The 23440-nt window shown below is 35.5% G+C and overlaps 1 protein-coding gene across 1 annotated transcript; it reads left to right on the top strand.

Annotated features, from left to right (window-relative positions):
* The first annotated feature begins 2506 nt into the window (after positions 1-2506).
* hsd17b12b (hydroxysteroid (17-beta) dehydrogenase 12b) lies at positions 2507-22659 on the top strand. Its single transcript, XM_051900052.1, has 11 exons — positions 2507-2872; positions 12533-12579; positions 13247-13322; positions 15798-15905; positions 16605-16669; positions 16828-16872; positions 17716-17750; positions 18269-18350; positions 18586-18651; positions 20746-20895; positions 21491-22659. Exons 1-11 carry the CDS (start codon positions 2719-2721, stop codon positions 21596-21598), a joined length of 936 nt encoding a protein of 311 aa, XP_051756012.1. The 5' UTR covers positions 2507-2718; the 3' UTR covers positions 21599-22659.
* The last annotated feature ends 781 nt before the right edge of the window (positions 22660-23440 follow it).

The following is a 23440-nucleotide window of genomic DNA, read 5'->3' as shown; positions in this document are numbered from 1 at the left end:
ATGTTTACATTGTAATACCAGTGTACCCATGTCATTATACAAATTTGTGTCCTCATAAATCATATAAACAAGCACACACACACACACACACACACACACACTGAGACTAACTGATCTTTATGTATAAAAAAATATTTTGGCTGTCATTCCCACCAGACAATCCAAATCAAATAATCTGAAAAAATGGAAATGTCAGGCTTCCAACGTTTTGCTTATAAATAATTACTCTCCATTTTGTGTGTAATACTGTGAATATACTTTTACTCATCATTTTAATGTCTGTATGTTTAAATTAAGGCTCTTAAAAGTCATAGAACAATGTTAACAGACTAAATGTGGTCATAAATGTGCCTTTCTGTCTGGCATGCAATATATGGAGTCAGGTTTGCCAATACAAACCAAACATTTTTTTTAATAATAGCCAGACTCATTTATATGACCCAGTTTTGACTGTGGCGTATTGAAAATTAAGGCTTAACCAGAACATTCAATGCAGGCATTTATAAAATGTCAAACAAGTTGTCCTATATAAGCACCTAAATATCAGACACATGAGAAACATTTTTTCCCATTATATGCTGATTTCGGATCATCAAAATGTTCAAACTTCACATTGATTTGGCCTGCGTTTCCCAAAAGCATTGTAGAAACCATCTGCACAGTCTGTGTGTGAATTTTGTACCTAAACCCTAAGGACAAAATTGCTGAAAATCCCTGAAGTTTGCTAAACATGGTGTGTATGCCCTAAAAGATTTACAGTTGTTCAAAAATAAAGCAATCAATGTTTTCTTTTATTTAAAAAATGTTTAGTGCTTGGGTTAAGCTTAGTCTGTAGTAATAATAATTGTCTTTAATTTCATTTAATAAATGTCTATAATGTGTTCCGATTTAAATGTGTGTTTTAGGTGTGTGTGTCCACTTTCAAGGATCTGAGATTAATTTTCTATTGTCTTTCCTTTTAGATATAAAGAGTCAAACATTTATCAATGTCTTTTGTTATAACTCTCTGGTTGTCCAGTGCCTTAACCTGCCCACTCATTACATCTTAATCAGTTTTCTTATTGTCTTTTATTGTTTGCACTTACTTTTTATACATTTTACAATTTTTTTTTTTTTTTTTTTGTGCTGAATGATGAGTAATAGCTACATCAAAAACAAATCTGGCAGTAATGTGAAAATCAAGATGCATTGTGAAAAGAAAAACGTAAATACTTTGAACTCACGTATGCTTCGCATTAAGCATTCTGAAAAAAAAAAAAAGTTTATTTTAGACATTGTGGCTGAGAAAATAAAAACCAAGACAAAACAAGTGAGAAACAGACAGAAATTATATATAGAAGTACAAGTACGTATAGTAGATAAAGCATATGTTAAATTTAAGCAAATAAGCATATTAAAAATAACAACAGAGAACAGTTGAGCACTTATATCTTCTATAGCTTAGAAGATGTTTATAATATTTGCATGAAATATGTAATCTGGGTTACACTTTATTTCGATGGTCCAGTTTAGACATTCTACTAACTATAAATAACTTTTCAACTACATTGTCAATGAACTCTCATTAGAATATTAGTAGACTGTTAGTAGACTTAGGTTGGGGTTAGGTGTTAGGGTTCGGGTTAGTCTACTAATCAGAGTTAGTTGACACGTAGTTGAAAAGTTACTTACAGTTAGTAGAATGTCTAAAGTGAACCATCGAAATAAAGTGGTACGGTAATTGTGTTAAATATCACATTAAAAACATATTAGCTTTTTTTTGTTTGTTTCTTCCATTAAACATATATGTTACTTTGGCAGTTGCTTTGAAGCTAATTGTGTATGCACTTTATTTTACAGCACGTGCACTTATGTGTACTTACAGTGTACTTAAGGTTAAGGTTAGGTTTAAGGATAGGTTCAGGGTTAGTACCTAGTTGTTGTAATTACTATAATATTTACATAGTATGTACATGGGAAACAGGACTGTAAAATAAAGTTCTACCCTAATTGTTGTTAGCCTTAAACTCAAACTCACAATAGCTTGCTTTATGCATTTGATATACTGCAGCTTTAGTACATAATATAGTCTTCATCCCTTGCAGGACCAAGATTTACACTTATATTTGAATCATGCAGTTAATCAAAGGGCACTGGTATATTTTCAGTTTAGATGTCATGTTTTGCACAATAAAATAGGCTATAATAAAAAGCACTGACTAAATAATGTATTAAAACTTTTGTTAAGCCTGCTTCCATAATTATTTGTTAGTGTTTTTTTATTTTTATTTTCCTGAACAACAAGTGACTGACTCTTGACACGAATTCTCACAGTATTTATCTTTGTATTTATCTACGTATAACTATGTATTTAATCTTTCCCGCGGCAACGTATGATTCCGACAAAACAATTTAAATTATTTTAATATAATAATTAAATAATTTAAAATGTTCTAACGATGTTTTATTCATACCTTGACCCTTCAGCCTTTCTCTCCGGATAGGCATGAGGTAGTGGGCGGTGACGCACCGATGAGTGGACGAACAGAACTTCTATCCAATCAGAAAGCAGTCGGCAGATTAACGTAATCAACACGGAAGCGGATGTGCTGCTTGAATCCTGCACATTAACGAGCCGACAGCGTGTACCATCCCGGTAATTTGTATTTGTAGCAGAATCAGTGAAAACAGTTGTGATTTTACGTGTGTGAGACACCGAGGCACGTTGATTCTGTTATCATGGAGCTGCTGACAGATGCACTGTTTTGGATCGGTGCTGTCACTGTGGCCTGGGTGTCGGTGTGCACTCTGTGGAGTCTGCTTAACGGGATTCGTGTGTGGTTGGTGGGGAATGGAAATTTGATGAGGGCATCCAAACTCGGGAAATGGGCAGGTTGGTACACACACTGCACTGACAATAATCAGCAAGCCGCTCCAACAATCAGCCATTAGTTACTGTCTGTCATTATGGTAACATGACGGTTTCATTGCCAGGAACTTTATACAGCATTTTTTTGTCAATCAAGATGAGGGCTGGAGCGTAACATTTTTTCTTTTACTAACTTTTTCTACATGACTTCCACTGATCTAATCCACCTATCCACCTTTGTCGTTTCCGGGTTTTTGGCTGAGGCTTCAACGCTCTGTCACTGTGTTCGTTATTATTTGAGTAGATCTTGAATGGAGGCACCACAAGTATAAAGGGATAGTTCACCCAAAAATGTACATTTTGTAATCATTCACTCACCGTCAAGTTATTCCAAACCTGTATGAGTTTCTTTCTTCTGTTGAACACAAAAGAAGATATTTTAAAGAATGTTGGTAATCGGACAGTTGACGGTAGCCATTGACTTTTCCTACTATTGAAATCAGTGTCTACCGTCAACTGTTTGGTTACCAATATTCTTTAAAATATATTTTGTGTTCAGCAGAAAAAAGAAACTCATACAGGTTTGGAACAACTTGACGGTGAGTGAATGATTACAAAATGTACATTTTTTGGGTGAACTTTCCTTTTATGGTTTTTGATTTGCCCTCCAGGAACCACTTACCTAATATAGTGATTGCTGTACAGAAATACAGACATAAATGCAATCTTTAATGAGCGATGTAAAGTGCAGTAATGTTAGTTTTTGGATAAATATTGTGTGGTAAAGACCACATGAAATCAAAATTTCAATTTTGTGTCTATTTATGTTTAGTTTATATCTGTTTAAATTATTCATCTTCTGATCAAACCAGACCAAAATTTTGATGACACATCAAATTTTCTCTAGAATAAGAATATCCCTTCCCCTAATAGAGTGCAACAGATGGGCTCTGGAAGAAAAAAAAACCTTTTATTTTCTCCATAGGAAAATGGATGTTTTTTTAACAATAACTTAAAGACAGACAAACACTGAGTTTGTTAATCGACTGCTTTTGTTGAAACCATTAGTTTGCATTATTTCAGCTTATTTTTTAAAATAATTGTTAACAATGGGATTCCTGGTGAAAACTACATTATCCACGATTCTGCAAAGAAATCTCCACCAATCAAAAAAATCAAAGCGAGAGAAACACACATAAACACACACACAAACTGGCATATGTGGTTTGCGGGGACTCTTCATAGGCATAATGGTTTTTATACTGTACAAACTGTATATTCTATCCTCCTACACTAACCCTAACCCTACCAATCACAGAAAACTTTCTGCATTTTTTTAATTTAAAAAAAAAAAAAAAACACCACACAGTTTAGTATGTTTTTTTTTTTTTTTTTAAGCCAATTGGTTTAGGAAGACACAAGAATTGTCCTCATAAACCATCTTTACGTAGTAATACCCATGTCATTAAAACATTTGTGTCCTCATAAACCACATATGCCAGATCACACAAAAAAACTCTTTACCCGCATCGCATAGCTTATATAACACTTTAATAGAGATTTTTCTTTAATCCTTATGGGGAAAAAATAGGGTATTGTTGAATAAAATATTGAATATAAATTGTGTAACCTAAAGTTGGCATAAAACGGTTAGTGCTGGGCGGTAAACCGGTTTCAATTTCGAGACCGATACGTATTTTTTTTTTTAAAACCGCCATACCGGTGCTTAGCTGAAACAGCTGCTGTATCTATTAAACGGCCACGAAGAGCGCTATGTAGAGTGTAGAGCGGACTTCTATTAACTGCATACCCTTCCTACACTAATGGAAACAACTTTATAACACAAAATTAAATAACTCACAAAACTAACTCTCTTTAATACTGCAAATACCATGTAGAGCCATATAATTTCTGCAATGCAGAAAACACGGATGAAATCACGGAATCCAGTCACAAATAGAACTTACGGAAAGTGGAACGTCACAGAATTTGGCCGTTTTTGGATGAATAAATCAAAAGTAGGGCTGTACAATGAGTCAGATATTGATACGGACTAGTGTCTCTGAATATTAAAGCTCAAAAATGCTGCTGTTAAACTCTGAAGTCTGTATGTTCTGCTGTGTCTGTGTGAATGACGCCACAGTTTCATATCCTACAACACAAACGCTCACAATGATTTTAGTGTCTGATGTCTCACAATACATGAAAAGATGAACTTCATCTGCAGAGCTGCTCTTAGAGTCACTTCATTAATATTTCACCATTTAATATGATAAAACTATCGACATTTGTTGTATCATATACAGACAGGAACTCAAAAGTCTTCATGACACCCTGTCAAAATAAAAGTTCGGTATAACTTGAAATAACAAAAATAGAGGCTGTTACTATTGTACAGTAGAGTCAATTAATAGTGATAATAGTAATAATAATAATAATAATAATATAATACTGTTTATTAACACACACAAAATCAAAGGTCTTCACTGAAATTACAGAAATTGCACACAGTAACATATTATTATTATTATTATTTATTAAATTAAATAATTAAAATTTCTTTTGATTACATTTTAAACTAAATTGTTAGCTTTGTGAACTGATATACATACATACATTCTTTGTATTACTGACAGTAAAATAAGCCATAATTAATGTCCAGTGAAGAAAAACGTGATATGCCGTGAAACTGCCAGAATCTTAAAAAAACCATGATAAAGATTTTTGGTCAAACGGCCCAGCACTAAAACAGGTTGTGGTTTACTATGTGAGTGAAATGTTGTCCCACCCTCACACCAGTAAAAATGTCATCAGAGAAGAGAAGAGATGTCGTTACAAGAAGGTGGCAAAATTTTTTGAAAAATATGTGCACGGATAAATCATTTATAATAAATTCTGCAATATTCCATAAAAAACAAAAATGGTCAATTTTGATTTCATGGTGACTTTAAAGATGCAGAAGCTCATAGAAGCACAAGGACAAGGTCATAAATTAGTTCATGGCTCTGGGTCTTAGCTGACATGTACTCTGTGACAAAGGGATGAAGGTGATGGTGACCAGTGTGGGTGGGATCTGGAGTTAACCAATGGATAATGCCTTTGACTTTTTAGCAAAGGAGGTAGAGGGATCCTCACACTGATTGTAGTCTTTTTGCCTTATTGGTACATCTGACTTTTGACCATGGGCTTATCGTACGTGGAGTTCCAAAAGTCCATGATCCTTAAGACCAGTTTAGACCAGTCACCACCAACATGCTTTCCTCTGATTTTGACCTAAGCTGATATCTAATCAAGTGGCCTCTTTTGTCTGTCATTAATTGTTAAACCATGTTTAAATGGCAGATGCCGATCCTCCAATGACAAGCACTCGTGTATTTGTAAATGATACTTAAATGCATTTAGTTTTGCCTTTAGACCAATATAACCCCAATATCCCCCATACATAGGCTAAAATATTTCTGGAATATCTTCTGTAATTATGACATATCTTTAGTAAAATATAGGTGTTTATTTAAAGCATTCAAAATAAATGTTAAGTCTTCATAAATATGCCCCTTTTAGTCTTCAAAAGAGCATCAGCATATTTTAAAATAATATTTTTCAAATATTGTTAAAGTATGAAAGCCAGTAGGATAGGGCATGCCACCTGTACGCTATATATCAAATTTGAATTCGCTTTGTGTGAAAAACAAATTGAAATTCAAGTTGTTGTTGGTACGTCTCTTTCACCAAGGAGAGCTAGGGAAGATGTGAACATTTTCAGTGAATAACAGCTTAAATTTGGCCTGTTCTTCACAACTCACTTCTGAAGCCATACGATAGCTTTGTGTCATTTATTATTTAAGTCAGATCTTTTCAAAGAACTGCTTGATTCATTCAATACACTGATTCAGTGGTCCAGTTGTAGCAGTTATTATCTCACTGAAGTGGAAGATTATCAGTGAATAACAACTTAAGTTTTGGCTTGTTCCTAATGCAAAGCTGTAGTATGAATTAAGAAGACTTTGAATATAGTGCAGGAATCTTGAGAATTCTAATATCCTTTTTGAGGCTTGAAAGGGCCAGTCCCTATTAGTTATTAATTAGTAATTGCATGGATTAAAACAAATAATTTCTTCAAAAGAATCCTTTGAAGGCATTTAGGAGACACGCTTGTATAACACAAGACAGAAAAATAAGAAATATACAAATATGCTTAGAAAAAACATTGTCTTCATACCAGGTATTGTCCTGTTGGAAGCTTGTTTTCGCCACTATATAATAAGGAAGGTAATTGCAACTTTTTATCTTTTTATCGGAATTCTGAGAATAAAGTCAGAATTGCATGATATAAACTGGCAATTGCGAGGAAAAAAAGTCAGAATTTCGACTTTATGGCCTGGTTTCACAGACAGGGTTTAGACTAAGCCAGGATTAGACCTTAGTTCAATTAGGGCATTTAAGTATCTTTTATAAACGTAGACTAGAAAAAAAAAAAAAAAAAACTGGTGTGCATCTTGAGACAAAACAATGGCACTGACATATTTTAAGATATGTCAGAGCAAGTTGCTTTGACTTAAAAAAGCCCAAACATGCATTTTTTTCTAGGACTAGCTTAAGCCTTGTCTGTGAAACCGGGGGAAAATCTCGCAATTCTGACTTTATAATACGCAAATCTGATTCTATATTACACAATTCTGACTTTATATCTCACAATTGCGAGTTTATGTCACGCAATTCTGACTTTATAACTCGCAATTCTGACTTTATAACTCGCAATTCTGACTTTATATTGCGCAATTCTGACTTTATATTGCGCAATTCTGACTTTATATCTCGCAATTCTGACTGTTTAACTCGTAATTGCGAGCTTAAATCTTGCAATTCTGAGAAAAAAAGTCAGAATTGTGAGATACAAACTCGCAATTGTGAGAAAAGTCAGAACTGTGAGATATAAACTTTTTTCTCAGAATTGTGACTTTATATCACGCAATTTTGACTTTACATTATGCGATTCTGACTTTAAAACTCGCAATTGTGAGTTTATAACTTGCAATTCTGAGAAAAAAGTCAGAATTGTGAGAAGTCGCAATTACCTTTTTTATTTTTTATTTCATGGTGGTAACAAGCTTCCATAGTCCTGGCTAGTTTTGTGAATGAATGCATTTGTTGGCTCAAGGTGTGGTTGGATGTAATTGGCTGACTGAATGAGAGCTGCAATTAGACATTTGAGTTCTCGTGTGTCTTTACATCTCTCATGAAGAGCACCCTCAATAACACGTGCCTCGTCTCTATGTTTTGCATATTATCTCCCTCCGTTTAGCTGTCTCTTTTATTGTTGTTCCCTCCTCTTTCTCATGGAACAGTGTGCACAGTGCTTCCTCTGCCTCCTTTTTTTCTCTCTCAACTCCTCTGGTGCTTTTACACTACTCTATATTAATTGAAAAACTGACCAATATATGTTTCATTAACCAGTCAGTTGAAAATTTTACTTGATATAAAGACTGACTTTGAATCCTGGAATATTCTTTAACGAATATAAACTGAAGAAGTGTATCTTTACTCAGCTCATCCATGTCTGCTATAAAAGTCTGTGATTCATCTTTATTCCAAGGAATTTGCATGGTACAATGTGTGTCATTTACTGAGAATTTGAATAAAAAATAGTTGAATGTGCGTACTGCACATACGCAGTCATACGCATTTCTCCACAACGACGTGACATAATTATGAATATTTATGCGAGCAAGAAATGTGGTATAGATTGCAATTCCTTTGCTCTCCTCTAATTGAAGGCTTTTCCCCTCTTTTACACATTGTTATGAATGCTTCATTAATAGATATTTATGAATTGCTGTAACGCTACTGTACTGCACACTCGATCGCAGAAGACATTCACATAGTTCTCCCCCTTTCTGAAAATATCTTGCCTCAGGGAAAAATAAATGCATCTCAGTCTATTTTTAGAGCAGCCCATTTTAAAACCGTCCTTTTGAACAGCGCTGCTGATGTGAAGCAAATAAAGCCGTCGAGAGAGGCACGTGGCACCCCATGCTATTTAAAGAAGCATGTTACTGGGAGTGGGGGCCCAGGAGACACTTTGAATCCTCTACTGCGACATCCAATGAGGAGGGAGGATCCCGGTCTGCGGACGGAGATGGGTGTGCTATTACGTAACACTGCAAACATGGGAACATCCAAGGGCAGTGAGGGATGGCACTTTTGTTTTTCTCAAAGTTTTGGTTGTAGGCTTGTTGAAGAACAATGCCTACTTGTTACAAAAAATTGACTTGAAAGTAAACTGTAGCTTGTGCTATACTGTTAACGAACAAATTCATCTGAAATTGTTAAACCTGCAATGATTGCGGCGGTATATGTGGAACATAACAAAATCAAATCCATTATTGACGGCAGCTAGCAGTCAGGGTCCTTGTGTACCCTTTATTTTAAAGCTTCATCCTTGTCAGTTAATTCACTAAACAGCTCGCCATTGTATGACATGCAGCTGCAGTAAATGCCGCATCAAATGCACAGGGCTCTGTGTGGATGTGCGGCTGCATGTATGGCCTGGTCCGTGAGCCCGGGGAGGAGGAGTGCAGTGCATGTGATGCCGGGGGAAGCTGAGGCTCGTTTGTATTCAAGTGCTGCAGCTGTTCCAGACGAGGCTGCAGTGCCTGCCTGGTATTTTTAATCTCCTGTTCTTTTTTTAGCCTTCAGAATATTTAGCAGCAGCAGCAGCAGCAGCATCAGTGTGCGCTGTGAGGGGGCGTCTTCACTCTTATAAGATCATTTCTCAGTTGACCAGACTCCAGCATTTAATCTTTTGATATATAGCTCGAGAAGGTCGACGAAAAACACTTTTTTTTTTTTTTTTTTTTTTTTTTTTTTCATGCTTGTGATAACCTGCCAGTTACGAATGTGAAATTAACAAGGGGTGTTTCCCTGTCGCCACCTCGCATGTTCGCAAAGCTGAAATGCTTCTCCGGGTTATTAAACCTTGTGGTTTTAGTGAAGGTGTATTTTGTGGTTTTCTCTGTTTTTCTTATGGCAGATGGGAAGGGGCTGTGTCTGACTAATGTACAGGTATTGTGATAAATTAATTCACTGGGCTGGTTAACGTCATTGTTTAGCTATATACTTTAAAAATAACTTGAATTACACTGACCCAAATTCCTCATCGCCAGGTTTGGCATCACTTTCTAAAGATTTTTCTCTGACATTTTCTAACAGATGATGCTCAAATTTTTAGAAAGTAAACCAGGTAGTGCTGCTACCCTTTTATTGGATGAAGGTTGGTTGGGTTGCATTTTCTACAGTGTTTTTCTACAAAATGTAATTGAGGTGAAAATATTAATTTGTCAGTAAACAAAAAAAGTAACTATTAAGTACACTACCTTTCCGAACATTTTTTTTTTTTTCAGCAACGATGCATTAAATTGATCAAAAGTGACAGTAAAGACATTTATAATGTTAGACAAGATTTCTGTTTCAAATAAATGCTGATCTTTTGAATTTTCTATTCATCAAAGAATCCCGTTTTCCACAAGAATATTAAGCATCACAACTTTTTCAGCATTGATGATGATAATAATAATGATAAGAAATATTTCTTTGAGTAATGATGCTGAAAATCCTTTTCTGCCATTACAGGAATAAATTCAATGATCCAATATATTAAAATAGAAAAGTTATTTCAAATTATAATAATATTTCACAATATTACTGTTTTTACTGTGTTGTTATTGAAATTAAAGTATATTTAAATGGATAGTTCACCCAAAAATAATGATTTTTTTCATTTTTGGGTGAACTATCCCTTTAACTGCATGTAAGCAAGTAAGACCTTGACTGGTACATTCCATGTCTTATATTAAGCTGTTTGTGTTCATGTTTATGAACTGTAATGCATCAGTTTATTTTTTCCTAAAAGCATTGCCTGCATTTAGATGAAGGACAAGGTTATTTTGCTATGTTATAAAATTCTAAACATGTCAAAGCCTTGAAATGCAAGACAATCAAACATCGGATGTAGTTGTTCTTAACTGTACTCAAATTAAGAAATTTTTACACCTTTTCTGCAGGCCTGATGTGAACAGAAGTGTCTTTTTTTTTTTATACATTAGATGTCGAGTTAAACTGTAAAGTACAGATGTGATGAGATACAACAGCGCTAAACACGTGAGGTCTTTTTTCTAAGCAGAGTTTTTCTGAATAAGACTCGCATTCATTCACATTTCCAGCATGTGTTGTGGACATTGCTCAGGGTGTGTTATGAGATGGAGGCAGTTCGCCATACAGCAGCATTCATACAAAATTTCACTCTCTCTGTTCTCACCTAGCAGTACACGCTCAGAGCGTTTTGTCCTAACCAGTGTTTTTTTTTTTTCCTCCGCTCATGTGGAGTAATGTATTGTAAATGTGCTTAAAAATAACTGGGAAATGGTTCCCTTGCCTCTAACTGTGTGCCGCCCCCTCCCAACTGTACTCTCCGTTAGCCGCTTGCCTTTCACTCTTCCCTTTCTATTTTTAACTGCCCCCAGGATCAGTCCTCATTCGCTCCTCCCTTGCGCTGTCTTATTGTTCGTCATCCACCCCTCCCTCTCCACACTCTCTTGTGCTACTCCAGCCGGTGCATGCGGGCTGCCCATGTAAATCTTTAATCAGTGCTGGCATCTCTGACACCAAAGATGCCAGGCTAAAGGGTGGGGATGTGTGTCCTGTGTCCTTGATGCCCAGTGAAGAGGGAACCGTGCATGAATTCAAGCTTTTCTGCTCTTTCTATAAATGTAAAGCCGTTTCCCTCCTTGGTTGCCTTCAAACTATTTTTACAGAGGTGAACAGTGTATGGGGGGTGACAGAGCCTGTTGTCTAGGTGAAGCCAGGACAACTTTACCCGTAAAAATAAAGGTTCTTTCTTGGCATCTGGACTCTTAAAAACAGAGGTTCCAAAAGAGGTTTTCACAGTAATGCCATAGAAGAACCATTTTTGGTTCTTCCTAAGAACCTTTTAGTCAACAGTTCCTGAAAGAACCATTTTTTTGTATTATTATTTAGGTGAAGAACATTTTAATATTCTAAAGAACCTTTTTCCACTATAAAGAACCTTTTTCCACTATAAAGAACCTTTTGTTCAATGGAAAGGTTTTATGGATGGTAAATGTTCTTCATGGAGCCAATAAAGAACCTTTATTTTTCGGAGTGAATGCTTCCATGAAGATCCTTTAACATCCAATTCATTCCACAAAAGGTTCTTTATACTGGAGAAAGGTTCTTTACAGTCTTAAAAATAAAGGTTCCAATAGGGGGTTTTCACAGTAATGCCACAGAACAACCCTTTTGGGTTCCCTAAAGAACCTTCCACTGAAAGATCCTTTCTTTTTTTTATAGTTGAAGAACAGTTAATAATCTGAAGAACCTTTTTCCACTATAAAGAACCTTTTGTGCAATTGAAAGGTTCTATGGATGTTAAATGTTCTTCGTGGAATCATAGATGCCAATTAAAAAACTTTTAGGTTTAAGAGTGTAGATTATAAAATGTTCTTCACACACAAAAAAGGTTCTTTAAGGAGCTGTTTACTGAAAGGTTTGGGGAACCCATAATGATTGTCAATGGCATCACTGCTTTAGACATAAGTTGAGGTTTAGTGTGATTATTTACATTCTCCCTTCAGTAACTTCCTTCTGACTCTGTCTTTTTCCCTATAGTTGTGACTGGGGCCACCGATGGAATCGGAAAAGCCTATGCGGAGGAGGTAAGATTCCTCAGGTTTTGTTTTTTTCCCCCCCGTCTCTTCACGGAAATCACAATGAGTCATCAAAGTAGAGGTCTCAGTTCAGGGAGAACTCCGCTCTCAAAGGTTTGCCTTATATAGTCGACAAACCGGCAAGTTGAGCTGCATGATTAACTGTTAAAAGATCACAATCTCAATTCAAAAGCCCACGTGATCTAATTGCTAAATGACAACAATTCGCCTATGTCTGTTATACCTTTGACAAAATAACACTGGATCATTTAAAGGTGCTGCCTCTGACCAAAGAGAAAGCAGCTTTATAGGTATGAAACGGCTTTACAAACGGTCTTTTCAACCACACAGTATTGTTATTTCTGTGTTACAAATATTCATGTTCAAGTACTGGGATAAAAGTTTATAGTTTGGATGTAAACACTGATGTCCCTGTACTGTCTCACTTCTGACCTTGACGGACAAAAGTTCTTTCTTTGATTTCACTTGAAGTATATCCGGGGACCTTTAGAGTAGGATTCTTTGTATAATAATATGGATAGAAATGTATGTTAATTGTGAATGATAACATAATTATGATCTAATCAGTTGAAATGTTTAATAATATATAATTAAAATAATAATATAAGAATAATATTGTATAGTTATAATGTGAAATGTTTCTGATTCTGTGCAGCTGGCTCGACAAGGTTTTGCTATAGTTCTCATCAGCCGTACTCAAGAGAAGCTGGATGAAGTGTCCAAAGATATCGGTAGGTGTCTGCTTCGACCTGTGTGAAAAGCTAACAGGATGATTTTTTTTTTTGTGTAAACCATAATGTTTTCTTAGACTTTTAGATATCACCACTTTATATCAAGTCAAAATCAAACTTGAAATGTAATGTGACAACATTAAGTGTAGGTATAACTGGGACATGAGTGGACAAAGTGTTTTGCAATACAATAAGTACATTGTACCTAACATTTATTTTTTGATGTAAGTACAACTAATATAAAATGTATTTTCATCATTTACATTTTTTATATGTATAATCCAATGTTGATTGTGTTGATTGCATTCTTTATATTACTGGCACTGCAAGAACAAAGCAAAAAGCAAGGGTCTCTTAGTATGGCATCACTGAATGAATGGAGCGGCAGTGGCTGAATCGCAGATGCCCCCCATTCATTTTTTCTTGTCCTTTGGTTGGCTGACTCCTGATCTGAGGAGGATGGCATGATTTAGAGCATGCACACACATGTGTGCACCCATGTGTGGCAAATGTGCGTTTGTGTTTGCTTGTGTGCAGAGGACCTGTGGGGTACCTATTCGTTTGTGTGTGTGTGTGGAGTCGTGAGGAGAGAGTGCTGCTCCTGTTTGTGAGGCAGTGAGTGTCTCCCTCTGCTAAATGAATGTGGATGTTAATGAGCTGAGTTATTTTTAGCTCTGTGTTGAAAGGCAGGCACTCTGCCAATTGAGCTGCCTGGCTGCTGCAGCAGAGTGCGACTTCACAGATGGAGGTGGATCCTGGAGATGTCATAGCGGGGATGAGAGAGAGAGTGAGAGAGAGAATCGAATGGAGGAAATCAGCCTAGTGACCTCCACTGAACACCTTTCATCAGACGCAATTGGAAACATTTGACAAAAGTGTTGGACATAATGACTCTTTACATGTGTGGTGTAGTCCTCCAAATGGACAGGACTTCTGTATGGTGTATACTGGTGATTGACCAATGTTTATGTTAACATTTATTATGTTCAAACATTTGTACTTACAGTGTAGTTACCCAAGAAATTACTGGTAATATAAGGTAACTACATGGGTTAAGGTTAGGTTTAGGGATATGTTCAGGGTTAGTACCTAGTTATAACCAAGTTATTGTAATTGCTATGATAAGTACATAGTATCTACATGCAGAACAGGACTGTAATATAAAGTGCTACCAATAAGTGAAGTGAGGCACTGTGCTAATTCACACATGAGAAACTCAAAATCCATTGTTTTCAGTGTCTCATAAGCTTGGGTCTCTGATAACATTCAATTGGGAAAATAAGCACCAACTATCTTCCCAAATGTGTAATGAGAAGTGCTTAAAAAAACAACTGTTGCCAACAAAAGAGAAACTTTATGGTCTCTCTGTGGTTTTGCGCCAAAATAAAAGCTTTATGGTTTACCTTTTAAAAATGAATAAAGACATAAATATTAGTATTGTAAATATTATAGTTGCACTATAAAATAAAAGTATTAAATTTTTCTTAAATACACTATTATTTTTTAGTGAAATATTACAATAGAAATATGTATTTAAAATTTTAATTTAGAAATAGAAATGCATATTATATTAATACAAATTATGCAGCCCTCGAAACAAGCACAGCAAACCTTTTTGAATTGCAAACACAATTTTCAGTTCAATTATTCGTGCTGCCCTTGAATTTATTCTTTCATAAAGTAGTTATTCTACATTTACTTGTTGTTGTACTTGTTGTAGTTGAAGTTCAGGCTTTGGTTAATCAAGTGGCCATCAGCTAATTCTAATGATGTCACAATGACGACATATATTGGCCAAATTATCAGTGTACTAGTAGTTTATACTGATGATTGTGCTTTAAGTACTCTTTTCAAAATGCAAAAGTAAACCGAAAATAGTCAGTAGGCTTTCAAGATTCCTCTTGTGGTTTTTCTCAAATGTATCCAATTAATTTTTACTTTCAGAACACCACATACATCATTACAGCTGATGACCTTAGTATCTATTACCTTAATAGGTACCAGTATCCACTAGTACAACAAATTCTCCTCATACTGGTGTGTAGTTTTATTAAGGTTTAGTGTATTTTTTTTTTTTGTGACTTTCTAAGTGCTGCCATCTATACACAACACATTTTTTCAATGTAGCAGTGTCAACTAGAGCAAGCATATGAATGGAGTTCTTTTTGTGTTTTCTTCTATTCTATTCTTGTCTTTCTGTTTCTTTCTCCTCTCCCCCATTCATTCTAAAACATATTTAATAAATAAAGGACATTTACAACAGAACATCCTAGTGCATTTTCTCATGCGAAGAGAAACTGCGATTTTTGTGTGTTAGGTGATATGCTTTGTTGCAGTTTTAGTTGATTTATTGGCATTTTTACACTTTCATCGAATCAAACCAATGCAAGACAGCTTTGCATCATGTTGTTAACATTCTGTGATATTCAATAAAGCACCTGCATTCCTAATGTTCTGCTTTTCCTTTTCTTCTAGAGAGCAAATATAATGTAGAGACCAAAACCATTTCTGCTGACTTTGGATCTGTGGACATCTACCCTAAGATTGAGTCTGGACTGGCCGGACTGGAAATAGGAGTTTTAGGTATATTACATGTCTGTTTGTTTAGGTGTTAGTGGGATACTATTTGGTTATTTGGTTTGGTTGTCTTTTTTCTTTCTTTTGGAACAATATGTTCTGGGCTTAAACAGCAAAACTTTTTCTCTCTCTCTCTCTCTCTCTCTCTCTCTCTCTCTCTCTCTCTCTCTCTTTCTTTAAATAATGAATTGTCTGTTTAGTGACTCTTTAGTATTTGCTGCCAGCTATGGGAAAGTGGAGGGAACTACCTATCTTTCCACGTCTTTTTTTTTTTTAATTTTTTTTTTTTTTTTACCTCACCTCGACTGTTTATCTATACTGTTCCAAGCTGGTGGAATGACCTGCCTAACTTAACCCGAGCTGCTGAGTCTTTGGCTATTTTCAAGAAACGGCTGTAAACGCATCTTTTTCGTCAACATTAATACTAACACTTACTATTCTATATAACTATTTAAAAACCTTGCTATGTGTACAGTGCTAGACTTACTGGGACTAGTCACAGCACTTGCATATTGTTGCCGTATTGTTGGTTTATTGCTTCTGTTGCTCTCCCCACATGTAAATTGCTTTGGATAAAAGCATCTGTTAAATGATTAAATGTAAATCCCCTTTCTTAACGTGATTTTTATCGCTCAAGCGCATTGAAGTGCTTTTATTTTTTTAATAATATACCCTGAAATTATTTTTTGTCTCTTCCATCTACAGTTAACAATGTTGGAGTGTCTTATTCCTACCCAGAGTTCTTCCTCAACATTCCTAATATTGACAGCGTGAGTTTGTGTAGCCATTTGTGCATTATGCAAAACTTCCATTTTATTAAATAGAAGTGTAACTGTCTGTTGTGTTATGAATATTTTTATTTTTTTTATTTTTTTTCCACTCTTTTGTGGTTGGTAAGTTGGTAACGTATTGATATTTGTAATTGCAGTTCATCAACAATATGATCAACATCAACATTATGTCAGTTTGTCAGGTAAGAGGCATTTTTCTTCACAGCCTTTACATGCCCACTGTGACTTTGGTAACAAAGTGTATGTATAAATGACAAAAATAAGTGTTTATAATTTGTAAAGCAAGTCATAATTTATTTTTTTCTGCTGTGCTTTTAAGACTTCTTGCCTACATTTACTAAGACTAACTGTCTGTCCAGCTTCCTCTGTATTACCTCTGTATTGTGTCTAGGTGGGCCATGTTTCTCAACACCAACTGCTGTTGGTGTGTTAACATGGGCGGTCATGTGTGCATGTGTTAATATGCTCATTGTTTTGGTATTAGATATTTACAGAACTCCTTTTAGGACTGGAGAGAAAGTTTTGCATCCTGAATGTTGCAGTGTTTTCATACTACAATAAACTCTTATCTCAAAATATCAAGGAAAATTTGCTTCCTCATGATGTGACTGATTTGACTAATTTATAAAAATTTATTTACAGCACTATATATAAACTAAAAATATTTATAGCCCTATATTTAAACAGTTTTCTTTTGTGCACAAAAAGTTGTGTGTAGGCTGCTACCACTGCAGTTCTGTATTATAAAGCCTGAATTTTGAGTCTATGCCGCCACCCTCAGGATCCAAGATGTATTACTCTGTTAGTGCAATTCAATGTTTGTGGCGTAAGAAAATACTTGTGCATTTATAGTACATTTATAAGACAGATTTTTCAAGGTTTGTCATGTGCACTGTTTTGCATATATGAAATATTACTGAAAAGATCATTGGAAGTTATCAGAGTTTATAATCATGTACTTTAATTCATTGTGCAATAGCCTTTTCAAACATAGTAAATCTGATTCACTTATACTACCATTATAGATGACGCGATTGGTACTGCCCAGGATGGTTGACAGGTATGTTCAGAAATCACTAAAATGCGTTTCTGTTGACATTTAAAGTAGTATCTGTTTATTCAATGCAGATGGAATGATTTATATGCTTAGTAATATGACTAGTATGTCCCATAGGATTGTGTCATGCAAATCTTTACTTGGCTATTTTTGTACTGTTTGGTCATCTCATGCTTGCGTAGTGGTTTTGGCCATTAATTTTCCTTAGTTTGGAGAATAAAAGCCATACCGAATGCATCTCTAGCTCCTCCCATCTAGAGCCCTAGAGTCTGGTGTGCACTAGTACATAATGCAACAGTATGTACACTGGCATGGGCACCGGTTGCCATAGCAACAGGGATGCAAGAATCCATTAGCAGGTACCTGTGTGTTAGAAGGGATAAATCTGTGCTGTCAAAATAGTCAAGTGAAAATGGAACAAATATATGGAACATTATAAGCATTGTTGTCTGTATTATACATGCTTATGTGCTGTTCCATGACATGAACATAAATAGGTGAAAAATCCTGACTCTTTCTAGGTCTAAAGGAGTGATCCTGAATGTTGCCTCAGCGAGTGGCATGTACCCAGTTCCTCTCCTCACCCTCTATTCTTCCTCGAAGGCAAGTCATCTTTCTCTTATTCTCTCTATCATAAATAAGGTTTTGGAAATCTTTGTGAGAAATCTTGGAAATGTTTTGTTGCTAATGACCTCAAAGGATGTTTCCGTATGTAAAGTTTCCAGATTGTAAATCTCATTGTTTAGCAACACTATTTTGAGCATTTTTCATTTTAATGAGTTTGTTCCATTTGTGATGTTGAAGAACTTGTATTAGATGATTATTCTCACTCCTCCAGGCCTTTGTGGACTTCTTCTCCCGTGGACTTGATGCTGAATACAAAAGCAAAGGGATTATTGTACAGGTGAGTGAAAATTCATGACAGAATAGTTTAAAACAAAGAGCTATTAGAGAGTTAAGACCTCGCTATATTAATTTGTTGTTGGCTGAAAAGAATGACATTTAAAAGGTACACTATGTAACTTTTTTTTTGTTCAAAATGAACACAATGTAAACAATGACATTATCAATCCTTCATCCTTCCTTCCTTCCTCCTTTTTGTCTTACCCTGATTCACTATAGTGAGCGCATTCTAAGTGTTTATGTTTTAGAACTAACGGGATGGTTTTATATATAGGGAAATAGAGAAAAGTTGATGCGTATATGGTGTGGGAGTGGCATAAGTTCATTCGAAAGGTTGAGATGGTTGAAAGGTTGACATGAAGCAGCTAACTCTTGAAATTCCTGGGAATCTCCTGTTTTAAACAGAGGAGAGTTTGCTGGCAAAGAGAAGATGACAGAGCTCGTAATAAAACAAGAATCAACATTGGTGAGAACTGAGGGATTTGAAAAGTTTTAGAAACAATGTGCAGATACAGATTTTTTTGTTACTCAACAGGTGAGTAAGGTGTTTTATTGTACAGATAAACAGATAAATTGCCATATGTAGCTCTCTAACAGAGTTCATTGTAAAGCATTATCCGCAGAGCCAAAGCACAACCAAATGCGTGGATTATTCGTATTGATATGCCCAGGAGAACTTTTCAAGAAAAAAATTCTGCCTAATTCACAACACATGCATACACAACATGGATTTGTTTCTTAACATCTTTCTTACGTTAATGAATTTGGAGTATTCTAAATGAGCATCCGTAGAAATGTGCATAAAACACGCCCAAACCATGTCCATATAAGGGATTTCCGCACACCCTTTTCTTTTCTTTGCTCTCAGCAAACATGACGGACTTGTGCAGCAAGATCCTTGAGCAATTCCAAGAGTGCCATCCTCCAAACAAGTTCAGACACAATAAAAACCTTTAATACAGATCCAGATTACAGATCTCTGATTGGCCAGCTGTACATATGCATATCTTTATACAAAGGCAACTCACAGCTTGAGCTATAACACACCTTGCCTTTTTTACTGTATATATACAGTAAATGTGTTTATACAGTATATACAAATGAAATATATTTAAGAAATATGTATGTACTAGGGCTGCCCTCAACTAAAGATTTTTCTGGTCGATTAGTAGTTGTTCATTTTAAGTGATAGTTGACTAATCGCACGTTTATTAATAAACCATATACTGTAAATCATAATAAAGAGCCTTTAATGCCTACATAGCCTAATCAGTGTTGAAGTGCACAAAATTTGGTTTTTAGTGTAAGTGATCGCAACGGCGCCTCCATGTTAGCTGTCATACAGTAAGCGTGCTACTATTCAGCTTTCACACTCCACACAAACACTTGAATAGCCCACATTTTTTTAGGTTAACGTTAAACCGAGTGGCCATGTGAAGTTGCTACTACTTACACGTTTGAGATGATAAGCCATATTTAAGGTCGATAAATGATAGGCGAGCGTTTGGATGTCCTGCCTGATGTACTGTAATTACCACATATATCAGCTGTTAACAATCTGTCCATCACAGACTGCGTGACTTCGCCACTTTCTGTGGATTTTTTTTCCTGTGACTAAGTGACTAATTAAATTTTGGCCGACTAAGCCTCTTTTCATCGACTAACGGCGAGTCGACTGTTAGGGGGCAGCCCTAGTACAAAATCTTAACACGTTTCTAAGACCACCCAGAGAATGTGGTTTTTATGTAGGCCTACATGTGGTTTCAGTTGTTCCTACATTTTTTTTTTTTTTTGTAAATTTAGAATAAAATTTATAATGAAAGTTATTGATGAATCATAATTTGTTCGTAAAAATGTTCGTATGCAGATTTTATGCAGAAATCTGTGCGTATGCATGGTTAGTGAATGAAACCCAATGTTCTTCCACAAAATGCATGCAGTTTTGTTTTTTAACCGCTAAAGGGCCAAAAGTTACATAGTGTACCTTTTAAATATGCAACTGATGATTTGAAGTATAATTCCATTTGAGATATATTGCGTTTGTCTTTTTCTGCTGGTGATGTAATGTGTTCTGGTCTTGTGTATCTTCTTGAAGAGCGTGCTGCCATTTTTTGTGACAACCAAGCTGAGCAAAATCAAGAGGGCATCTCTCGACATCCCTACTCCAGAACGCTACGTAAAAGCCCAGCTGAGTACTGTAGGCCTGCAGACTCAGTCTAACGGTTACCTCCCTCATGCTATTATGGTGAGACCCTCTTGAAATGCCTTCACCATCTTTAATTCAGTGTTCAGGTCTACAGTGAATTCAAGGGGTCAGTAAGATTTTTTTTGCTGTTTTTGAAAGAAGTCTCTATGCTCTGCAATTCTGCATTTATTTGGTCAAAAATACAGCAAAACATTAATATTGTGAAATATTATTACAATTTAAAGTGTCTGTTATCTTTTTAAATGTATTTTAAATTTTATTCCTGTGATGGCAAAGCTGAATTTTCAGCATCATTGATTTTTCATATATGATAATATGATGCTGAAAACGATTGAGCTGCTGAATATTTTTGTCGAAAATTTTTAATCTGGATTTTTTGATGAATAGAACAGCATTTATTTTAAAATATAAATCTTTTGACATTGTAAATGTCTTTGTCACTTTTGCTGAATAAAAGTAATAATTTCTTTAAAAATCCTACTGATCCCAAACTTTTGAACAGTAGCGTAAATCCTACGAACTATGCTTAAAAGGACCAATAAGAATGATATAAACTATAGTACTAAAAGCGGATTGTTTTTGTCTTCTGGATTCTGACAGTCTAACAAGTCTGTTATTGTGTCATTTTCTGCAGGGTTGGGTGACTACTGCTCTGCTTCCTGCAAAGCTACTCAACAAATATGTTATGAGCATGGGGTTGTCCCAGCGCGCACGCTATCTGAAGAAACAGAAGCAAGGTTAGAGACAGAAAAAAGGACAGACAGAGGGATAAAGGAATGGTGTGATGAAATGAGGGAACAACAACAAAAATCCTTAATATCTCTTCCCTTTTGCTGTCAGGGGGCCAAGAGCAGTCACACCAAACTGCTCCTGATAAGTCTGTTTGAGATGGTACAAACCAAGCAATGTATTTTCCAGACGTTAGAGAAGTGTATTGAGTTGTTGCTAACCAAAACATGATTTGCTTGAACAGCCTTTGCTGACCAACAGTTCTAATTAGTTCTATTGGACAACCCAAGAATAGCTGAAGTCTCTGTAATGTCCTTTGTATCCTAACAGTCACTATTAACAGCATCGATCAGTACAGTTTGTTTGGTTTTCTTTCATGTTTAGAGAGAGTAAATTTGTAGATCTCTGGTAATAGTCATCTGATGAACATAAATAATAATAATAAAAAAAAAAAGTTCTTAACCTGAATGAAATGTCTATTTGCACAACGGCACTCCCATCACCAAAATTAAAATTTGTATAACTAAAATTAGGCAGGTTGCCTACAACCTTTTAAAAATTGCATCTGGAACGTCTACAAAATGGTGCGTTTATTTGTGGTCCATATTTGCTTTTTTCCTGTCTGACTCAGCAGTTGTTTACAAACGAAATGCACTACATGAACTATTTGTGCCCATCACAGATGGCACTAAGCATTCTATCGTTAAAGCATCTATTTGAAAGAAGATGCAGTTATATTGCACTAACATTGTTGTGGAAAGTTTGTGTATGCCCTGTATGGTTCGCTTTGTAATGCTGCTGGGGTTTTGAGGAATTTAAGGGAGGAAATTTCAACTCTGACAACAGATTAATTAAAAGTTGAGGCTGTGGTTCCATTATTATCTGGTCAATGATAATACAGTATTTTCTTTCAAAACAACTCTTAGGATTTCTAAATGAAGATTGGCACTTTCAGGTTTCATTTTGTATTACTTAAAAAAAAAAAAAAAAAAACCCCAGCAGAATAAACTCAATCCATATGTGCCTGCTTGTGAATTAATCTTGCATTTCAAATAAAACAAAAAATCTTTCTAATATTGTTTCTCACTTGTATTTTGGTAGATTTTTCATAAACAAAAAGTGAATGTTAGTTGACCTTTAATATATGTATTATATATCATATGTGAGATAAGTGTGGTAAATTGATAAAGATGAAAGGTTTAGACACTACTTAGTAAGACCAATATTGTCATGATTTTGGCCTGCATGGCTTAATTCCCTTAAAGGGTTAGTTCACCCAAAAATGAAATTTCTGTTTATTACTTACCCTCACGTCGTTCCACACCCGTAAGACCTTTGTTTGTCTTCAGAACACAAATTAAGATATTTTTGATGAAATCCAAGGGTATCTGATCCACACATAGGCAGCAACGTCATTGCACCTTCTAAGGTCCAGAAAGGTAGTTAAAAACATGGTTAAAATAGTCAACGTGACTACAGTGGTTCAACCTTTATGTTATGAAGCAATGAGAATACTTTTTGTGCACAAAAACAAAACAAAAATAACGACTTTATTCAAGAATTTGAACTATTGTCATACGTAGTGAACTCAGTGAAGGCTTCCTTCCATGTGAACTGATCATCTCTTCCGCTTTACAACACGAAATAAACGTGAATAAATATCCGAAGGTATGTTGAAAGATACAGTACAACTTAGAGAAATCCATATCATGTCACATTAATCGATCAGTCGGTGTTTCAACCACGGAAAGGCGTCAATAATATAGCTTGTAAAAATGTCACATTTACCGTCACATTTACCTCAGAAAAGCCGTTCAATGTCCAAAAACTTGTTAGTCAGCTACAAAAATGAACT

This window comes from Ctenopharyngodon idella, chromosome 7 (genome assembly GCF_019924925.1).
Source record: "Ctenopharyngodon idella isolate HZGC_01 chromosome 7, HZGC01, whole genome shotgun sequence".
NCBI classification, from domain to species: Eukaryota; Metazoa; Chordata; class Actinopteri; order Cypriniformes; family Xenocyprididae; genus Ctenopharyngodon; species Ctenopharyngodon idella.
Note: the sequence above shows the minus strand (reverse complement) of the source record. Positions and strands in the feature narration are given on the sequence as shown.

Bases quoted from the DNA above. Each gene is read 5' to 3' on its own strand.
- hsd17b12b (XM_051900052.1), top strand. From the start codon at position 2,719: ATGGAGCTGCTGACAGATGCACTGTTTTGGATCGGTGCTGTCACTGTG. The intron at 17,751-18,268 runs GTATGTTCAGAA...GACTCTTTCTAG, and splicing joins CTGCCCAGGATGGTTGACAG to GTCTAAAGGAGTGATCCTGA. The intron at 18,351-18,585 runs GCAAGTCATCTT...TCACTCCTCCAG, and splicing joins CCCTCTATTCTTCCTCGAAG to GCCTTTGTGGACTTCTTCTC.